At 46.1% G+C, this 18283-nt stretch overlaps 1 protein-coding gene across 1 annotated transcript in view; it reads left to right on the forward strand.

The window, feature by feature from the left end:
- Positions 1–17954, forward strand: part of SCAI (suppressor of cancer cell invasion) — a 38733-nt gene extending 20779 nt beyond the window's left edge. Inside the window, exons 11-20 of the mRNA XM_036394207.2 lie at positions 510–662; positions 1491–1592; positions 2144–2245; positions 2871–2949; positions 5002–5101; positions 5563–5644; positions 10293–10365; positions 10906–11079; positions 11160–11260; positions 12322–17954. Coding sequence (XP_036250100.1) covers positions 510–662; positions 1491–1592; positions 2144–2245; positions 2871–2949; positions 5002–5101; positions 5563–5644; positions 10293–10365; positions 10906–11079; positions 11160–11260; positions 12322–12471 — 1116 coding nt within the window. The 3' untranslated portion in view covers positions 12472–17954. The remainder of the gene's footprint in view (positions 1–509; positions 663–1490; positions 1593–2143; positions 2246–2870; positions 2950–5001; positions 5102–5562; positions 5645–10292; positions 10366–10905; positions 11080–11159; positions 11261–12321) is intronic.
- The last annotated feature ends 329 nt before the right edge of the window (positions 17955–18283 follow it).

Raw genomic sequence — 18283 nt, forward strand, 5'->3', positions numbered from 1 at the left:
TCCCATAAATCATTGACACATGTTCACAGGAATATTTAAATACTGCCAGAATGGGTGGCACCATTATCATTCACTCTCCTCCTTTCTATTCATTTCTACAAAGGGAAAGCAAGCTAAAATAGGAAAACTACAATTATTATGACTATAGGAATATGTTGTTTATTCTGCATGAATTTGTAAGGTTGTTGATGACATTTGACTCCTCAGGTACAGCGAAGCTGAAGCAGAGTCCATGTCATTGGAGGCAGTATGCTTTTCTCACTGCTGTACCTTCATGTGCTTGTCCCATGTATTTCTTGCAGTCCCTAAGAACTTTGCTTTTCCAGCTGGGAAGGCTTGACCCTCTAGCCTGCATAGAAATATATAAATAAATGTATGGCAAAGTAATTTTAAAAATCTGCCTCATTCGTGAGATGTTTATTCTAAGTGCCGAGAACTGTGGACTTCTCTCTGACTGCAAATCTGTATGCTTTCCTGAATTCTTGATTTATTCTGGTTGCTTTTTTTAGGCAGACCCTGTCATGGTTTTAAATGATGACAACACCATTGTAATCACCTCTAACAGGCTTTCTGAGACGGGAGCTCCGTTGCTGGAGCAGGGGATGATAGTGGGACAGCTTGCTCTTGCAGATGCGCTCATTATTGGGAACTGCAACAACCAGGTAAAGGAAATTCTGGGCACCTGGGTTTGCATCTTTGGAGTCCCCCCCATGACATCCCTTCTGATCATACAACAGGGATTCCAACAGAGGAGAACACTGAAATAATTTTATTGTGATGGTTGCAGTGGTAGCCAGAGGAAGAGGGTTCACAGAAAAAAGACCTAAAAATGAAATGTTAGATATTAGATCTGTGGTACTGACCTCTTATTGTTTATATTCAACATGTCAATTAGGTAGACACAATTGATTTTCATATACTGAATTATTTGTAACAACATTCAAGCATGGGAGACCTCTAAGATACATCCAGAAAATGCTTGACTTGAGCTTTCATATGACTCACTCCAGCTTGTTGCAACTTCAGTGGCAACAGGAAGAGGTTTTCAAAAGACATTCTAGGTTCTGTTTTTAGATGATAATGATAGTGAAGTTGTACAAATTTCTTGGCTTCTCTCTGAGCTCTTTTCAGGTAAGCAAGGGAGTTATATTTAAACTACGCTTCATCTGTCTTTGTCCGATTTTGTCTGAATTCATAGTACATAGCCATTTCTGCACCTGATTAATCCACACCCCAGAGAAGCCTGTAATTTGGAAGCAGGGGTCTGCAGTGCAGTGGCTTGCCTGGTAGATCAGTAACAAATAGACTCTGTTTTTTGTGAGCTCTTCTAGAAGTCATTCACAGCTCTTCAGAGATTCAAAGATGACACTGACAGATCCCTGAGAGAGAATGGCCTCTCTGGTGTGCAGTGGAGTCTCTCAGCTGCATAATTCCAGAGCAATTCTGTTTAATGTGTATCTGGCAGAATAAACTGCGTGACTCTCTTGCAGGTCAAGTTCAGTGAACTGACAATCGACATGTTCCGAATGCTGCAGGCTCTGGAGAGGGAACCCATGAACTTGGCATCTCAAATGAACAAACCCGGAATGCAGGTCAGTTCCACTTCAAACAAACCTGGCAGCACATCTTAACTGGGTTTTTTGTTGATTGATTGCTTTTATGTAGTGTACTCCTTCAGTATTGTCACTGTGCAGAGCAGGTTAGTAAAGGCGGTGTAACTTCCACTAGAAATTAGTGAAGAGTAGCTCAAACCCGTGGATTCATCAGATTACTGAGTCATCTGAAAGTTAATGTCCCCTTCAGAGAAGTATCAAGTCTTCTATCTGGGGCCAAAAGAAAATATGGAGATTTTTCATTTATTTAATTGAGATGAAGTGTGAATTTTGTCACTCATTTCTTGGGTGATACTTGAGACACTAAGAAAGATTTAGTTCACGGGTTTCAGTGAGGAATAATACAAAGTTATGGTTTGAATGCTGTGCCTCCTGCTTTACTATGTAGTAGGAAATGCAGAATGGGCAGACCACTTGTGTGGGTAGTGTGTTGGAACATTCTAATAAATAGAAGTTTAGAGGGTTATGAGACTGCTTTGATAATATCTGGTTGTTGGGGTTTTTGAGTAGTATTTTGTTTCTTTTAACAGGAGTCAACAGAGAAACCAGCCAGGCGGGAAAACCCCCATAAATACCTACTTTATAAACCAACTTTTAGCCAGCTATATACATTTTTAGCAGCATCATTTAAGGTTTGTGAAATCGGTGAATTTATTTGTAATAAAAAATATCCAGGACTGTTTGTGAGAGTAAATGAAATGTGGATCTCCACTGATCTGGAGAATAGAAAAATCTTAAGAGTATTCTTTCATTTCATATCATGCCAAGCACAAACCAAAATGGGAGAAGTGCATCAGGAGATTGTCGCTCTCGAGCACTGCACAGCTACTGAATCTCCAGTCCTGTATCCCACTCAAGCTGTAAACAAAGCTTCCCTTGTGCATTGTCGGGGAGTTGGGCTCTGCGTGGATCTTGGCAGCTTTTGGGTTCCATATCTTGGAGAGCCTCAGATCTGCATAGATAGTGAAAGAGTCTGTGTGGAGGCAGGTGCTTTGTCAGTGCTGTTGGAGCTCTGCTACCAGCCTCGAGGTTTGTGTGGAGACAAGTTCAGACATTTCATCAGTGACACTTTTGGTCTGTTGGAAGGGGTGTCTGTGCTGGGGCAGGGCCAGTCCGTGCACCAAGAGCAGAGTGGAGGGGAGCCAGAAGCAGGAGTAGCACAATTATAATGACAGTGTGTTTATGGAGGTGATGATTCAGTACTAAAATAAACTTGTACCTTTCTGCCCTGGCCCTGGTCCCCTGTTTGCATTGCAGGAGCTGCCTGCCAACAGCGTGCTGCTGATTTACCTGTCTGCCACGGGCGTGTTCCCATCAGGTCGTTCGGATAGTGAAGGTACAATAAAGGAATGCTCCCTGTCATGAACAGGGCTTGAATTCTCCTTATGTTCCAGGACAAGTGACCAAGAAAGATGTCACAAAGCTCCTTTAAAAAGACAAGTCAATTAGATTCTCCTGTCTGCTTAGTAAGATAGCCTTTATTTTCCACAAACAATAATTAAATCTTTGTGTTTTAATTAGTCTGCATTAGCCTGAGAACTTTTCAAAGGACACATCCAGTTTTTGATGCATCTGAAGTATTAAAAGCCTCCCAATTTTGAAGACCACGTGGCTCAGTTGATGCATCAGCACAAAGTTCATAAAATGGCTCCATGGCACTCTGATCTTTCCAATGCCCAGCACCAGGAGAACGTGTGGCCAGGACATGGGTGGTGGAAGGACTCAAGCAGCTGCAGGGACTGGTCTATTTGCACGCTCATTAACCTGACAATTCAAGCCCTTCTCATGATTTTTAACAATTCCCCTCACCTCACCCTCCTGTTCTTTTCAATCTAGCAGAATATTTGGATGCAGCTGCAATGTAAAAGCTGAAAACTGGTTGGCTGAAGTAAACACGGTCCAAAGATCTGTTTATATAATTCCAGAAAAAAAATCAAAACAATTTTTTAACATCCTAATATTGTAAAAAACCTCATCTGTTTGAGACTTGCATTCCTTTATAAGATGCATGCTTTGTCCACCCCTGTGCATGATTTATAGAGCTCTCAAAATGTTAAAAGAAAAAAGAAAATCCCTGTCAGCTTTGGACAGTGGCAGTGATTTTTTAAAAGTGCTTTTAACATTTTACTTCTTGCTGCAGCTTGGTGATAGGTCCTAACTGCAGTGTGTCCTCTGAGGCCTGTGGTGTGTGCCCCTCTCTGCATGTGTTGTTTCAGCTTAAGAGCTTGTGGCAGAGGCATCCAGGCTCAGTCAGCTGAGGAGCTGCACACCAGCGTGCAGCTTTCACCAAGGAACCCATCACAACTGCATTCCTTTAATAAGGTGGTGTGGCCTGCACACAGTTCTGCCTTATTAAAGGGGAGAGCAGCTGCAAGTTGCACTGTGCATTGCCTGCAAGCCGTGTGTTTGGCAGACCATGTGAGGTGTTTGTAACAGTGCTAAATTAATGTTTGTCCTGTTCCTGATTTTGTATCCCCAAAGCTTCCCTTAAATGGAAAGGCGCCTTGTATCCAAACCTGAAAAAATTGCATTTGGTGGCCAAATGTGGGTCAGCCAAGTCTGCAAATGTGTGACAGAATGAGGAAACCCTAATACTTTATTTTACTAAAGTTAGTGACATTTCATTCCCATACCACTGGCAGAAATATTTCTTGGTATCTTGTGGGATTTGATCTTTTTATAGTCATTGCTTTTGTGTTTGCTCTCCATCAGACATTCAGGGGGTAGCTCAGTTTTGCAAATTTAACAGAATATTCAGCTTACAGTGGGAACACATGTCCAGGGCGTGTGTATGTGAAAATTGCGAATTCTGACTTCTAAATCTTGAAAAACGTTTGATACAGATTTGAAATCTGGTTAAAGCTGTTTTGTCCCTTTGTCATTCTCTGAGTTCTCTCTTCTCCCTTTTGCAGTGTTAGAACTGCAAATGACATTAGTATTTCTAGTCTTTTTGATTCATTTAGCCTTACTTTTTGATCAAATTGTGAATCTGGAATATGCAAACTTATACAGTAATTCTACAAAGGTATTGATTTTCCTGTATCAGCCGTGTAATGGGTTTTAATCTTTTATCTCTATGGTGTAACAAGAGCCAATATTGGGATAATTGGAATTAATTTATGGGTTAATAGTGAATAATTAAATTACAAGTTATGAAATTGCATTCCTTGCTTCTATTTGATAGATACTGAAATTTCTAAAAAAGCATAAAAAGGAATATGCAGTTAGTGAAGTCTCCACATTCCTCTCTCCCCTCCTTACAACTGCAGCAGTTCAGATTCCCCTCGTTCTCTGGGATTTGTTGTTGCTTCCTCCCTGTCATGTAGTCAGTAGCTGTCCAGCAGGAGTGCGTTGCCCCTGCTGATTTGAGCCTCCTTTCCCCGTGAAGGTCCCTACGATTTCGGGGGAGTGCTGACCAACAGCAACCGCGACATCATCAACGGGGACGCCCTCCACAAGCGCAACCAGGCCTACAAGGAGATGCACTGGTGAGTGTGCTGCAGCCTGCAAATCCACAGCAGCTTGTCTGCAATAGGGAGAGATGCATCAACACCTCGGGAGTTCGCACTCCTCGGTGCAGGACATCATAGTGGGGATTGGCTTGAACACTCAGAAGTGGATGAGCAGCTTTAAATGATCATTTAAACACTTCAACCTTACTTATGTAAGTCAGTATAAGTTCTTAATTACTGACAAACTTCAGATCAGTGGTGGATGACTTCTCAAGAAGTTAAACATCTCCTGGACTAATGAGAAGTCCCACAGTCCATATTATAGACAAATATAGACAATAGTGCAGCTGCCCTCTGAGTATGAATCTGGGGACTGCAGCGTGGGAAATCTGTCTGCTTTTTATCTGACTGTGGGCAGCTCTGTGGCTGAGACACTGGTGCAGTGTCAGAGCTGTGCAGCAGTTGTGGTGCTCTGAGGGGTCCCTTTCTCTCTGCAGCCTTCACCCTGGAGATCTCTACCCTTTCACCAGAAAGCCCCTGTTCATCATCGTGGATTCTTCCAACAGCGTTGCCTACAAGGTAAGGCCCTTGGAGGCAGTTCCTCCTGTGGTAGGATACAGTGCCAACCCCTAGTTAGCTTACACTTTTAACAGGCTATTTTTTTTAAACAGTTTGTATTCAGTCTTTCTTTTCTTTTGAGGTTGTGCATGCTAGTCAGGATCTGACCCTATGAATAGGAACAAGAAGGAGAAGCACATGAACAGCCGCTCATTGGAAAGTAATAAATCCTCCTGGAGGGAAAAAAGGTTCAAGATTTCCAAGGTCTCTGGTGGGAGGTTTACTTTTGTTTTATACCAAAGACAAATCTCGGTGTGTGTGCATGGGGGAGGGAGATAACTAATGTGCTTTTCTTTTTTCCAGTCATCCAACATTCAGTTACTTTTAAGCAACAAAAAGGAGTCAAAGCATTGAGCCTGATCTTAATAAACACGGGGTGTCTGTGTCTGAAAAGTGTCTGAACCAAGGAAGTAACAAGCCTCAAATTAGCATCCAGTGTTACTGTAGAGTGGTGTTTGCTTGGACACTGAGCCTCCTTCCTAGGGTGCTCTGGACTTACAGTAGAATTGCTCCATGCCAAATCACCTCTGGGAATCTGCAGTTCGGGTAATGCAGAAGCAGGCATTGCACTCGTGGTGGCCAGTTGAATCTGGAGAGCATTACACATGTATTTCATTCATGAATGGGGTAATAAGAGTGTGCTATATCTGGGGAAAGTGCCACTTCTTCTGTGCTCCTTTTTATAGCTCCATTATGTGCAGGGCGGGAGGGAACATCCACAGCTGCGTTTCGGAGGAGGAACAGGGACGTCTAGTGGCCAGAGGAGCTTGTGCCTTGCTCAGTGTCCACAGGCTGTGCTGTTTGTTTGGAAGGCATGTGCTGGCCAAGGAGAGGTACTAAATCAGTGGTCAGCGTGAGCCAGGGAACTCCTGCCTGATAGCCAGATAATGATCTGGCCTCTCGGTTGGCTCTTTGGTTTGCTGTAGCGTAGTGTATCTCAGAGGGCTTTTTAAACACCACTTTATTTAAATTCACTGCACTGGTTTCAGAACAAATCTGCTTTTTTCTTGAATTCCCTTCCCCATTTAAATGGAGGGAAACACAATTAGAGTGATTTACTTGTCTTTCTGAGAAAGTGAGCATTTGGAAGGGATTTATTTCCCTATGCTCTTTCCTGGCATTCATTCCAGTATAACATCAGGAGGATTGGTTTTCTTTCAGGAGAAAAAGGTATGGCTTGTGTTGGGTTTTTGGTTTGGTTTTGGTTTTTGTAGCACCTTCTTCTCTAATAGAATTGTTAGAAGATGTCAAATGGATCAGCTCTGTAAGAGAGCAAAGGATTCCAGCTCTGGGTTCTGTGTAAAGCTTAGAGCAAAGAACCTGTTTGGGGCAATGGATTTCCACATGTAGATTTGTAGGTCTTGTGAGAATAATGTCAAGTGTTTACAGTAGAATTTGCTTTTTGTATTGCATTTAAATTTGATAATTAAGTTTTCTTTGTTTTGTGGGCACACAGTAAGCGACTCTGTAACCTCCACTGAGTTTCTTTTTATTGTTCTGCAGTGAGCTGGCAGGGGTGTAAAACCCAGCAGTCTGTTCAGCACAACTGGTGGGGAGCATCCATGTGAGATTGGGAAGTATTTCAGGACAGGATTATAGAAGTGGCTGCTAGGAGCACTGACCCAGATCAGAACAGTGTGGGCACAAATGCGAGGAACCTAGAAAGAAAAAAGTTCAGCATTCAGAAGTGACATTCACCTTCCCCATCTCTTGCCACTGAACGCAGGCAGGGATGTCAGGGGACAGGTTTGGGTGCCTTGTGTTGTTTTCCAGTGAAGGTTCATGGCAGAGCTCTCAAGGTCAGTGTTCCAGCCCTTGTACACTCCTGCCTGTGGTTGTGCTGGGGTCCTTGTCCCCAGAGAGCCCTGGCAGAGCTGTCCTGTGACTGTCCCCTGTGGGCTGGGAGGTGTCTGGGGGCTCGGGTGCTGCCATGAACAAAGAGCAGCCGTGTGAGGAATTGAAGTCAATAGTGACTTTTTTCCCCGTGGCTGCTCTGATCCTCCCTGATAGGACAGGAGCTATCCTGACATTTAAATGTCACTGCCAGCAGTAGCAGCAGGAACAGCAAATGCTCACACATCCTTTTCTGCAGCCCGTCCCTGCTCTCCTGCACGCATCCCCGTCCTCTCCCTCTCTCCACAGGACATAAATGGTGATGACTGAAAGTAAGTCCTGCCAGGAAGTGACTTGCCAGTTTGTCAAATCAGCAGCACTTGAACAGCTTCCTTCCCTGTATATTTAGCTGAAAGTGGAAGATAACTGCAAATCGAGCATATCTACTGAAAGCCGTGATTTTTTTTTAACACTTCCATTTAAATATAGCTGTCTGTGTGTTCTTGAAGGTTACCACTGCATATGTGGATGAAATAATATTTTTAAATCAATATCTTCCTGTAGCTGTCGTTGTCTAGGATCATGGTAAAATGCAAAGTCTTAAAACCAAACCAAACCAAAACCTCCAGCCAGTGGGAATGCAAGGCCTTTGACAGTGATGTGGTATAAATACTCAGCTTAGCAAAGCTTAAATGTGAAGTGACTTCTTTTGGAGATGATGGGCAGTTCTTTCTTGGAAGGAGATGACATGCATTGTAAAAATCAGCAATACTTCTGTTGGAAACCTTGAACACTGAAGTAAAAAAACAGTCAAATTTGAAACAAAATGGAGTTTATCCTTTTTGGAGTTGACCATGCACTGAAGGGAAGGACATTCCATACCCAGACCTCCTGTCAACACTGGATTGCAGGGCAGGTTCTCCTGGCTTAGCCTCTGCTGAGGCAGAGTCCAGAGTGCTCTCAGCCAGTGCCTGAGACCCGCAGGTGACCCAGGGGTGCCTTGGCTGTGGGGCTGCAGGGCTGTGACCCAGGGGTGTCTTGGTTGTGGGGCTGCAGGGCTGTGACCCAGGGGTCTCTTGGCTGTGGGGCTGCAGGGCTGTGACCCAGGGGTCTCTTGGCTGTGGGGCTGCAGGGCTGTGACCCAGGGGTGCCTTGGCTGTGGGGCTGCAGGGCTGTGACCCAGGGGTGCCTTGGCTGTGGGGCTGCAGGGCTGTGACCCAGGGGTGCCTTGGCTGTGGGGCTGCAGGGCTGTGACCCAGGGGTCTCTTGGCTGTGGGGCTGCAGGGCTGTGACCCAGGGGTGCCTTGGCTGTGGGGCTGCAGGGCTGTGACCCAGGGGTGTCTTGGTTGTGGGGCTGCAGGGCTGTGACCCAGGGGTCTCTTGGCTGTGGGGCTGCAGGGCTGTGACCCAGGGGTCTCTTGGCTGTGGGGCTGCAGGGCTGTGACCCAGGGGTCTCTTGGCTGTGGGGCTGCAGGGCTGTGACCCAGGGGTCTCTTGGCTGTGGGGCTGCAGGGCTGTGACCCAGGGGTCTCTTGGCTGTGGGGCTGCAGGGCTGTTGGCACTGCTGGCCCGGCTGCTTGGGTCTGGACCTGAGTGACACACAGTGGAATTCATTCCGCTGGGCAGCCTGTTCATGGTGCTGAGAACACCATGAATTACTGGAGAAGGTAAAACCTTGCCAGGGTGTGCACACTTCAAACCAGCCGTGTCTGGCTCCTGCAGGTTGAAATGTTTCTTTCACCAATTCCTGGGCTGACCTCTTGTTACTGCAAGGGAGTTGTCTTTGTTTCTTCCTTAGAGACCAATCCTTAGTATCCAGCATTATCAATCTTCCCTGGGCTCCTAATGAGCTGGAAGGGTTTCTAGCACTACTCAGCATTCTGTCAGAGATGGGAAATGTTTTATTTTGATTAGACTAGATTTCTGTCTCTAGTATTTAGCAGATTTAGATCAAATTAACTGTAAAACTAATATAACTGAAATATACTTCCTGGAAGGGAAAGTTCATTTGAATTATGCAGAGAGCAAAAGGAATTAAAAAACTTAACTTTTTGAGGATTCTTCACAAGCAAATACTTGTGGTGTTGTATGTCTTACACTTATAAACTGCAGTTTTAAGAATCTAATCTGCAGATGTGTGTGCACTCACATGCTCTGGAGGCAGGGTTTGAGTCTATGCTCAGAAAGGATGCAGGCACAATCACATTTTCTATAGCTTTGCAAGCCTTCAGTTTAAGAAAGGCCTTCTGGTCACAGCTAATGAGTTTATGTGCATGATTTTTGGCTTTTTTTCCCAGGTTATGACATACTTGCTTTAAAGGAAACTTACTTTAAAAAAGTTTTCTCTGGGCCCTCCTGTTTCATCAGACATAGCTCCTCCTGACAGAAAGGAAAGGGCAAAGAAATGTTTTGACTGGGCAGCTCAGTTGGTGTTGAGGGAAGACATTAAACCAAATTGCTTTCACTTTTACTGCAGAACACGATTTTTTTATTTTCAAGTAATGTGTTACTACTGAAAGCCATATTTCCATGAAATTAGTGTCTGCCATCAGTAGCAATGAAATGAGATAATTGTAATTAATTTAAAATGTAGTTGTTATATTCCTTCTGTGCTGTGATCTCTGACTAAGTGAATCTGTCAGGCTCATTACAAATGCTGAGCTGTGTGAGGGGCATTAGTGTCTTCTGTCATTAATATGATTTGTACCCTTGACTTGCTGAATATTCAAGGCAAGCAAAGTGACCATCAATACTTCAAAATTCTTATCTGTTACAGAATTTCACAAACTTATTTGGACAGCCATTGGTGTGCTTGCTTTCTCCAACAGCATATCCAAAAGCATTACAAGGTATGTGCAGTATTGCATTTCCCAACAAGCTGCAGTTCCTGTATCTGTCCCAAACAGAACGTGGATTCCTCAGGAAAAGGCAGCTTTCTACTACTGTGTAACCCCTAAATCAGGTTGCCAGTCCCTGAAGTAGTATGATAAAGTTTAGCTAGTGTATGTAGTAAATAATTGGTTCCAGTGCTGGTGACATTTCTGCAGATGGCTCCAACAAGGGCTGGAGCAAAGGCTCTCCTGCAGGGAGACTGAGGCACGGCCAGCCCAGCGAGGGTGACGGTGGTTGTTACAGCTCTGGGCAGCATTATTGCTCCCAGAAAGGAGCAGAGCCACTTTAGGTGCCTTGGTGTTAATGCATGTCTCCAGCAAGCCTTTATGGCCAGTCAAGGATCAGGCCTGCCCAAGAGAAGGTGTAACTAACACCCAGGAGTAGCTCCTCTGTGACGGAATTTAGCGGGTGAGCGACTTCGTTGTGTGGCAGGGACAGCGTTTCTGTTTCATGTGCCAAATGTATCCCTTTGTCTATTGATTTATTTTTTCTTTTAGATCAGTCTCAGCGGGGTAGCCTCTTCACACTCTTTCTGAACAATCCCTTAATGGCATTCCTGTTTGTCTCTGGATTATCAAGCATGCGCCGAGGATTGTGGGAGAAGTGTCAGGATTACCTCCGGAAAATCAACCGGGACATTGCCCAGCTGCTGACCCACTCCCGCTCCATAGGTACGGCCTGGCCAGGCCCAGCTCAGCCTCTCGGGGGGTCTGAGCCTTTCTAAACTGGGCTTTCTCTGCCTTCTCTACAGATCAGTCCTTCCTTCAGTTTTTTGGGGATGAATTCCTTCGCTTGCTTCTCACGAGATTTATCTTCTGTTCAGCTACGATGAGGATGCACAAAATCTTCCGGGTATGCAGGGATGTGTGTGCTTTGTGGGAGCTCCAGGCCTGCAGAGCTGCCCTGGTCAGGTGGGAGGGCCAGGGTGACCTCAGAAAGGGACTGATGCTCACATGCTGCTCCTGCAGCTTGCACTGAGGCTGTGCCTTTGTGTCTCTCCAAAGGCACGGAGCCGTTGGCTTGCAGGAGCCTCATCCTGCACGCAACACAGCAGGCACACTCCAGTTCAATTATGTCACTCTGGACAGCCTTGTCTGCTAGAAAAATCCCTCTCTATAACTTGAGATTATTATTTCTACACAACCAAAAAGGTATAGAGCAAGAATATAAGGGGAAGTGGGGAGGAGTGGGTCATTATTTCTGGCATGTGTTCATGTGAATGGGTTTTGAAAGGTCTTTGAAGTGTAAATGAATACACTAAATAGGAAGATGGTATTTTTGCCTCCCTGTTGGTTAAAGCTGTGCCAGCAGAGAAGTCTGCTCTGGATCTACACCATTTTATGTGAGTGTTGGCATATAAACTGCCTGCTCCATTTTAAATACTGCAGGGAAAAATGGGACTGGAGCATTGAAAGGTGCAGTATTCAGTTGTGGAACTGCAGATGTCCAGCAGCTCTCCAGGCCTAAGTCAGCTACCTGGGCTGCTCTGATACCAGGGAAAAGAAATAGATCTGTGTCAGTGGGGAGAGATTTGCCCCCAATGTCTTAGATATTTGTTTTAGGATGAGATGAATCTCCCACTGGAGATGCTTACATGTCTGTAATTTCAAGAAATGAACTCCAGCCTAGTAGGTAAGTACAGGTGAATATTTTTTGTCTCTTTTAGTGGTTTAATTTTTTTTTTCCTGCAAAGCCTCAGTGAACATACCAATAACTATCTGAGATGAGCAGGCATTCGTATTGCCACTGTGACCATCTATGAATCAATGGAAAGAGAAAACTGAAAATTCTAGAATGTTTTCTGTCTCTGCCATACTGAATAGATTAGGTTGAAATTGGCCTTTTGCAGTCTTCTTCCTAGAGGGTGTGAAAGAAATGAGTGTCTGATTCTCTTTGTTTTCACTGTCATCTAGCAGGAGACTCGAAATTATCCCGAATCTTATCCTCAGCTGCCAAGAGATGAAACGGTGGAGAACCCTCACCTCCAAAAGCACATTTTGGAGCTGGCTTCCATTCTGGATGTTAGGAATGTTTTCCTGGAAAACACACTTGATGACTATTAAAAGAAACTGTCTTACTGCAAAGGGGATTCCCTGGCCACAGATTTTGAATGGTGCAGTTTTATAATGTGAAAATCATAAAAGGAAGTACTTGATTTTATTTTTAAATTTAGGGCCATTATTTTAAAAAGTAATAATAAACAGCTGTTAGTTGAGCTGTTCCATTCTGTATGGGGTCAATTTTATAAGCAGAAGTTTTCATGTCTTTTAAATGTTAAACTAAAGAATCACTAGAGGTTTATTTCTGGTCTTGTGGCTGTCAACCACATTTCCAACAGCTGATCCTAAGCATAGAAGTATTATTGGTTACCTTTAGCCCACATTTGTGGAAATCCTTTATTTTTATACAATTTTAAGAAATTGGAAAGAAAAAAAATCAACAGAAAAAAACCAATATTTTATCCCCAAAGAGTTTGGATTTGAAATGGTAAAGATGGAACCACACAGTGCAAACCAACAATAGCAATAACAGATTCCTTCATAACAAATATATTTTTTCAGTCTTAGGCAAGCGAGGAGACAAAACTGTGGGCAATTAAATTGCATTTGGAGCAGTGTTTTGAAGTGAATTTGTAAAGATACTTAATGCTCCCTATAAGATTGATGCAGCAGTTTTCTGTATGAACTGTACTGCTGGCCAAGGACCTGGCTGGGCAAGGGGTTCAATAGTGAACAAACTGCAAACCCTGAAGGTCAGCCCCCACCTCTCACTGTCATGTGAGGCATCCTGCCACAGGAGGAGGGGGCATTCTTCAGTTTGAGGTACTTGTAGAAATTCCAGCATTTCCAGCAGGTGTGTGGATGGAATGTGTGGCTCCCACAGCATGAGCAGTCCCTGGCAGAGCTGAGAGGATGTCCTGCACAGTGCTGTACCTGTCCCTCGTGTGTCTGACCCTGCTGTGCACAGCCCCAGAGAGGTGCTGATGTTCCCTTGCAGGTGAAGCCAGGTGGGAGCTGCCAGAGCCCCCTGGATGTTTTGCATGCCCCCCCAGGCTCAGTCCTGCCCTCAGGAGCAGCCAGGGGCTGGAACTTGGCGGCACCATCACTCCCCAGCCCAAGAGCCTGGCTGGATGGGTGTCTGCATGAGGACAGTGGCCTTTGGGAAGGGGCTGGCTGGAGAAGGCTCTTGTGGCTGCTGGAGGAGGGCTGGCAGGCTCATTTGGGACTGCTCTGGCAGCTCCTGGCAGTGCAGGGGAAGCAAGGATGAGGGAATGGAGATACTTTAAACTATTAAATGGAAAAGCCAGTTGTCACTGTTCCGTGGGCTGCTAGGAAAGAAGTGAGAGGACAAGTCCAGCCAGTGCTTTTTGTTTAACCCCAGCCATGCCTCTGTGCTTAGGTGGAAACCGTGCAGAACTTGGTGACTGTTGCAGTGTCATGGCAGTCCTGGGTGCAGAGCATCACCCAGGGTGTGGTGTGGTCAGCCAGAGCAGCCTGGTGGATCTGTTCTGCTGAGGGAGCACAGTGTGGAACAGCAGGAACGGCTGCAGTGTAGCTGGGGAGTTTGCATGAAGGTTCTTTGTAGCTGGGCTGAAGCTTGCACCATCCATTCTTTATTTCCCAAGTGTACATAATCCTGTGAATGCTTTGTTTGTCCTAAGCAGTTGTGAAGCTGGTACATTGAGACCCCCCACCCCTTGGTGCTGCTCTTTGGACTCTGGCAGGACTTCCTTTGCCAGGCTGTGGAGTCTGTTGTGACGAGTGTGTGTTGGTGTGTGCATGTGTGTGCTCGGCGTTTGTGTGTGTATGTACAGTACACATGCATCTACTGCCTGGTGTAAATTGTAAATATGTATATATGTACAGGTACTTGTATATGTATTAAAAAGAATGAACCACTACGATGTCTATATACAAAATTTATATATACACACATACGCCATGTTGGGTGGATTCCACAAGGTGCTGCAGATCATTTGTGGTTGTACTAAAGGTTATGGCTCTTCTGCCACTGTAATTTGCTGTTTCCAGGGACTTACCCTTGGACCTTGAAGTAACTGATAACTGATTCCAGGTACAGGAGCCCTCAGTTAGCCAAGGGAATGGTATCCCTGTATGCATTACAGTGATAAGATCCATGTATTACTGTGAAGCTGATCCTGGCTTTTCTGCCTGGTAGGAGGTCCCCAGCTGCTAAAATGTGGGATTGTATGTGGAGGCTAAAGATGCAGGAAGCCTTTAATGCAGCAGCAAGTGAGAGGCAGGTTATCTGTTGCCCTGCCTGCTGTTCCTCTACCAGCAGCGTTCAGCTTGCATGGAAAAAGGGAATTGAGTTTTCCCCAGCTCACTGCCTTCCAACCAAATGCTTTTGCTTTGCTTTAGCTTTTGCTTTGATGAAGCTATTCCTTTTTTGGTTCCATCTCTGTGGAAAAGAAAAGAGTATGCTGTTTCCAAGCATAGGAGTGATGATGATGATTATTCCACTCGTGTGGGCTGGTGAACCTCTGGGATATTGCTTGTGAACTGACTGGGAAAGCCTTGGTGGTCCTTACCTTTGTTTAGGCTGAAGTGGGGAGTCCTTGCTGGTGACCTGAGAGGCTTCTACCATTTGCAGCCCTTCAAGGAAGTTCTGTTTGCTTTTTTTCCAAGGTAGATCTCATCAGAGAAGAATGCACTTTTTAAAAGAAGAAGCTGGAATGTAGGAGGAGAATATAGGCCTTAAAAATTAGTTCAGAAGCTGAACTTAACAGCAATGACTGTCCAAGTGAAAAATTAGTTTTTGAGGTTCCTAATTCTCCTCTTACCCACTGATCTTTGTTAGAAGGTCCAGTGCTGGGATGTTCAAAGATAAAGATTTCACTCCTGTTGTGTTGGGAGGAGTATGGAATTGTACTGTGGAAGCAGAGGGCTCATACCCTCTGTCTGCTCTAGCTGTAGCTAGGACAAGTGTCTGCTCTTGGATTTTGAGCCAGCCCCTTCTTTCCCACCCAAAGAACTGCATTCAGTATGAAAATGTTGATATTTTCCCCTCCAAGTAAAAGCTTGTCTTGTTTGAACTAAGTCATTCTGAACTTGTGCTACTGTGTGCTCTGTGCTATGGTCGTAGGTACCTCTCGGTGTATGCTTGTGTGTACTGAAGAAAATCTGGTTTTGTATCTCGCAGTCCTCAGTGTGGAAGCCAAGCAAAGACTGAACCATTTTAAAGTGAGAAGAGAACAAATCCTTTTCTTCTCAGGCCTGATGCCTTCCCTCTTGTCTCGCTCTCCCTTTCTCCATGTATCTTTATTGCTTATATTAGCGGAGAAGACTTGCCAGCACCAGGCAATGCCAAATTAAAGGGGTAAATTCTGCATGTAAAACATTGAGAGGACAAGGTGAACTGGACCAGCTGTGTCCTTACAGGACTGCTCCTGCCTGGCTCCCTACTCCCTGCATGTGGTGTGCTCAGATGAATCCTGCTCCCACAGTAGGTTTGTGCTCCTGCTCAAAGTGGCTTTGGAACATCTCGCCAAAGTTACTGCTGTTGCCTTTTTTTCCCCTTTGACTTCTCAAAATAACAGTGTCAGGGCAATGCAGGGTTATGAGTCTTTAATGCTCTGTTTTTTCATTCCTCCTGGGATATGATGTGTCATTTTGCTTTGTGCACTAGCTAAATGGAGCACTAACTTCCGTGAGCTGTGCAAACAGGACTTGCTCCCTGGAGTACTTTCTTGAGAAGTTTCAGGACCTTTCTTTGAGTAGTTCATCAAAATAATGTCTGTCAAATCATGACTGACTAAACCCCTCAAGACTGTTCCCCAGGGAGATGTGCAGAGATGTCTTTAAAGGATCATAGGAAATAGATGGGGGCAACAGGAAATCTGGCTTCAATTAATCATCTTCAGAAGCTACAATTTGAGTATCTTTGGTCAGGCTTCTCCCCTCAGGATGGGATGGAAGTGCTGTTCCATAGGCCACCCCTGGCTTGAGTTAGGAAGTACCTCCGCTGCCTCACTGCCTCCCGTGTCCTGTAACCATGCTGTGCTGCAAGTCTGCTCTTCCCAAAGCTAAAAATCTTGGAATCTGTCTGAACAAGTGTTTTGTCTTGAGGTTTCTTTTGTAAAAGCTTTACCTGTGTTCGATTCCTCAGTAACTGTCAGTGAGTGCAGCTCAGTGGTGCAGCAGTGGCCGAGCCTCACTCAGTCCTGGTGGTGTTGGGGGCTGCTCCTGGGGCTGAGGGAGCTCTGCAGGCAGGAACACTCACATGAACTGGGGAAAAAAATTCATACAGAGAGCTGAAAACTGCTCTGTGCGCCTCGTAAGGTCAGACTGGACAGAGCAGCTGGGCAGAGCTCTCCAGAGATGATGATACGCTGCTGAAGGGCTCTCCTGTATTTGTAACGATAGACTTTAGAGCAATACTGTTCTGTGACCAAATGTATTCAGGTGCTTTGAAGATCAATAGAGATCTGCTCACTAGAGCAGAGGATAAACATAACTGCTTCAGATTTAGGAGTGACAACCACTTTTTGTTTTCCCATTTAAGCCATTGCCAAGACTGAGGAGAGTTAGTTCAGGATTTCTGAATCTGACATTTTTTGGGGTTAAGGACTGTCTCTGAATTGTGCCCAGAGGCACGCACAGATGTTTTGTTCCTGGTTTGATTCCCGCTGGGAGCAGACCCCAGCACAGCTGGCTGGCCTGCAGGAGCCCCAGAGCAGAACAGATGTCACCAGCCCAGCCCCAGCAGCTGCTCCTTCCAGAACAAACCCTGCTGGGAGGATCTGCCCCTTGACTTCACAGATCGCTTTTGGCACGTGTTGTTGATCGTTCTGCCATTGAACTGGTTTGTTGGGAGCAGGATTCTGCCTCGTGCAGACTGAAAAGCACAAGTGGCTTCTGCCCTGGGCTAGGCCCAGCGAGAAGAGGAGGGGAGCGCAGGTGGGAGCGTTCTGGGAATGCAGAGGGACCGTGCCTCGGGCAGCCCAGCTGCGGAGGTACCCGGAGCGTTTTGCCTCTCTGAGAATCAAATTATTTATTACCAAAAGTAATTTTATAGTGAATTGGTTTAAAGTTATTTTACAGCTGTGTGCCTGTATATCGTATTTTGGTAAAAACGGATATTTTCCTTAAAATATATAGAGATATATAAATAAACTTTTTTTGGAGCAAATGGACTTTTTTGCAAGGGATCTGTAATCGCCAAAGCAGTGTGATGCCAGAAGCGACTCTGCCGTTGTTCGGGGAGGGAAGGAGCGTGTTTGTGTTACTGCTGGACACTGCGGGGAGGAGCGAACCGCGATGGACCCGGGCCCCGCCGCCTGTCCCGCTCCGGCCGGGCACCACCGACCAGCGCCAGCCCCGCGTCCCGCTCGTCACCGCCTTTCCAGCCTTTCCAGAGACTTTGGAGCAGATTTCCGTTCGCTTTTGTCCCCGCCGCGCCGGGGCCGCTCCCGCCCGGTGTTCGCGGTTGTGCCGTGTCCGAGCCGTTCTCTGTCCCTGTCCCGGCCGCCGCCCCGGCCCCGCCGGCGGACTGTGCTGTCAATAAACTGTGATAAACGCTCGTACCGAGGCGCCTGCTCCGCTCCGGGCGGGGACTGCGGGAGGAGCGGGGCTGAGGGACGAGCCGCGCCGGGAGAGGAGGGAGAGGAGCGGGGCTAAGGGACGAGCCGGGCCGGGAGAGGGGCGGGAAGAGCGGGACTGAAGGACGGGACGAGCCGGGCCGGGAGAGGAGGGAGAGGAGCGGGGCTGACGGACGAGCCGGGCCGGGAGAGGAACGGGGCGGAGCTCGGTCAGGGGGCGGGGCTCGGGCTGAGGGCGGAGCGGCGCTGAGGGAGGAGCTCGGTCGGCGGGCGGAGCGGGGCCGGGGGCGGAGCGGAGCCGGGGGCGGAGCGGG

Source organism: Molothrus ater, chromosome 20 (genome assembly GCF_012460135.2).
Source record: "Molothrus ater isolate BHLD 08-10-18 breed brown headed cowbird chromosome 20, BPBGC_Mater_1.1, whole genome shotgun sequence".
NCBI classification, from domain to species: domain Eukaryota; kingdom Metazoa; phylum Chordata; class Aves; order Passeriformes; family Icteridae; genus Molothrus; species Molothrus ater.